The sequence below is a fragment of the Mesitornis unicolor genome, unplaced genomic scaffold (assembly GCF_000695765.1).
Source record: "Mesitornis unicolor isolate BGI_N332 unplaced genomic scaffold, ASM69576v1 scaffold39596, whole genome shotgun sequence".
In the NCBI taxonomy this organism is placed as follows: domain Eukaryota; kingdom Metazoa; phylum Chordata; class Aves; order Mesitornithiformes; family Mesitornithidae; genus Mesitornis; species Mesitornis unicolor.
Window position 1 is genome coordinate 1,579 of NW_010189604.1, and position 463 is coordinate 2,041.

General features: G+C 64.1%; 1 protein-coding gene across 1 annotated transcript in view; it reads right to left on the bottom strand.

Annotated features, from left to right (window-relative positions):
- LOC104541961 (copine-7-like) overlaps nucleotides 1–234 on the bottom strand; it is a gene marked incomplete at both ends in the record, with an annotated part of 1,755 nt that extends 1,521 nt beyond the window's left edge. Inside the window, one exon of the mRNA XM_010186129.1 lies at nucleotides 50–234. Within this exon, the coding sequence (XP_010184431.1) occupies nucleotides 50–234 (185 nt within the window). The remainder of the gene's footprint in view (nucleotides 1–49) is intronic.
- Nucleotides 235–463: the final 229 nt, after the last annotated feature.

The following is a 463-nucleotide window of genomic DNA, read 5'->3' on the forward strand; positions in this document are numbered from 1 at the left end:
GGGACAGGACGGGGGCAGCGGAGGTCCCCGAGGCCAGGGAAGGGGGCTCACCTGCCCCACAGTGCCCTCCATGCCCCCCAGGAAGTCGTCGTCATGCGTGCCCACGCCGGCGTGGCCGTGGCTGTCGTACACTTCGAACCGCAGCTTCTGCACCTCCTCGAAGTAGTAATCCACCGTGAAAATCTTGGCAAACACCGGGTTCAGGTTGCTCTTGATCACCTCGCTGCGGTCCACCTGCACGGGGACACGGAGACAGGGGTGTGGGGACATGGGGATGGGGGGTGTGGGGATGGGGATACAGGGATGGGAGGTGTGGGGATGGAGGACGCAGGGATGGAGGATGCAGGATTGGGGATGCAGGGACATGGGACATGGGGATGGGGGATGCGGGAATGGGGATGCAGGGATGGGGATAAGGGGATGGGGGACATGGGGATGGGAGATGTGGGGATGGAGGATGCAG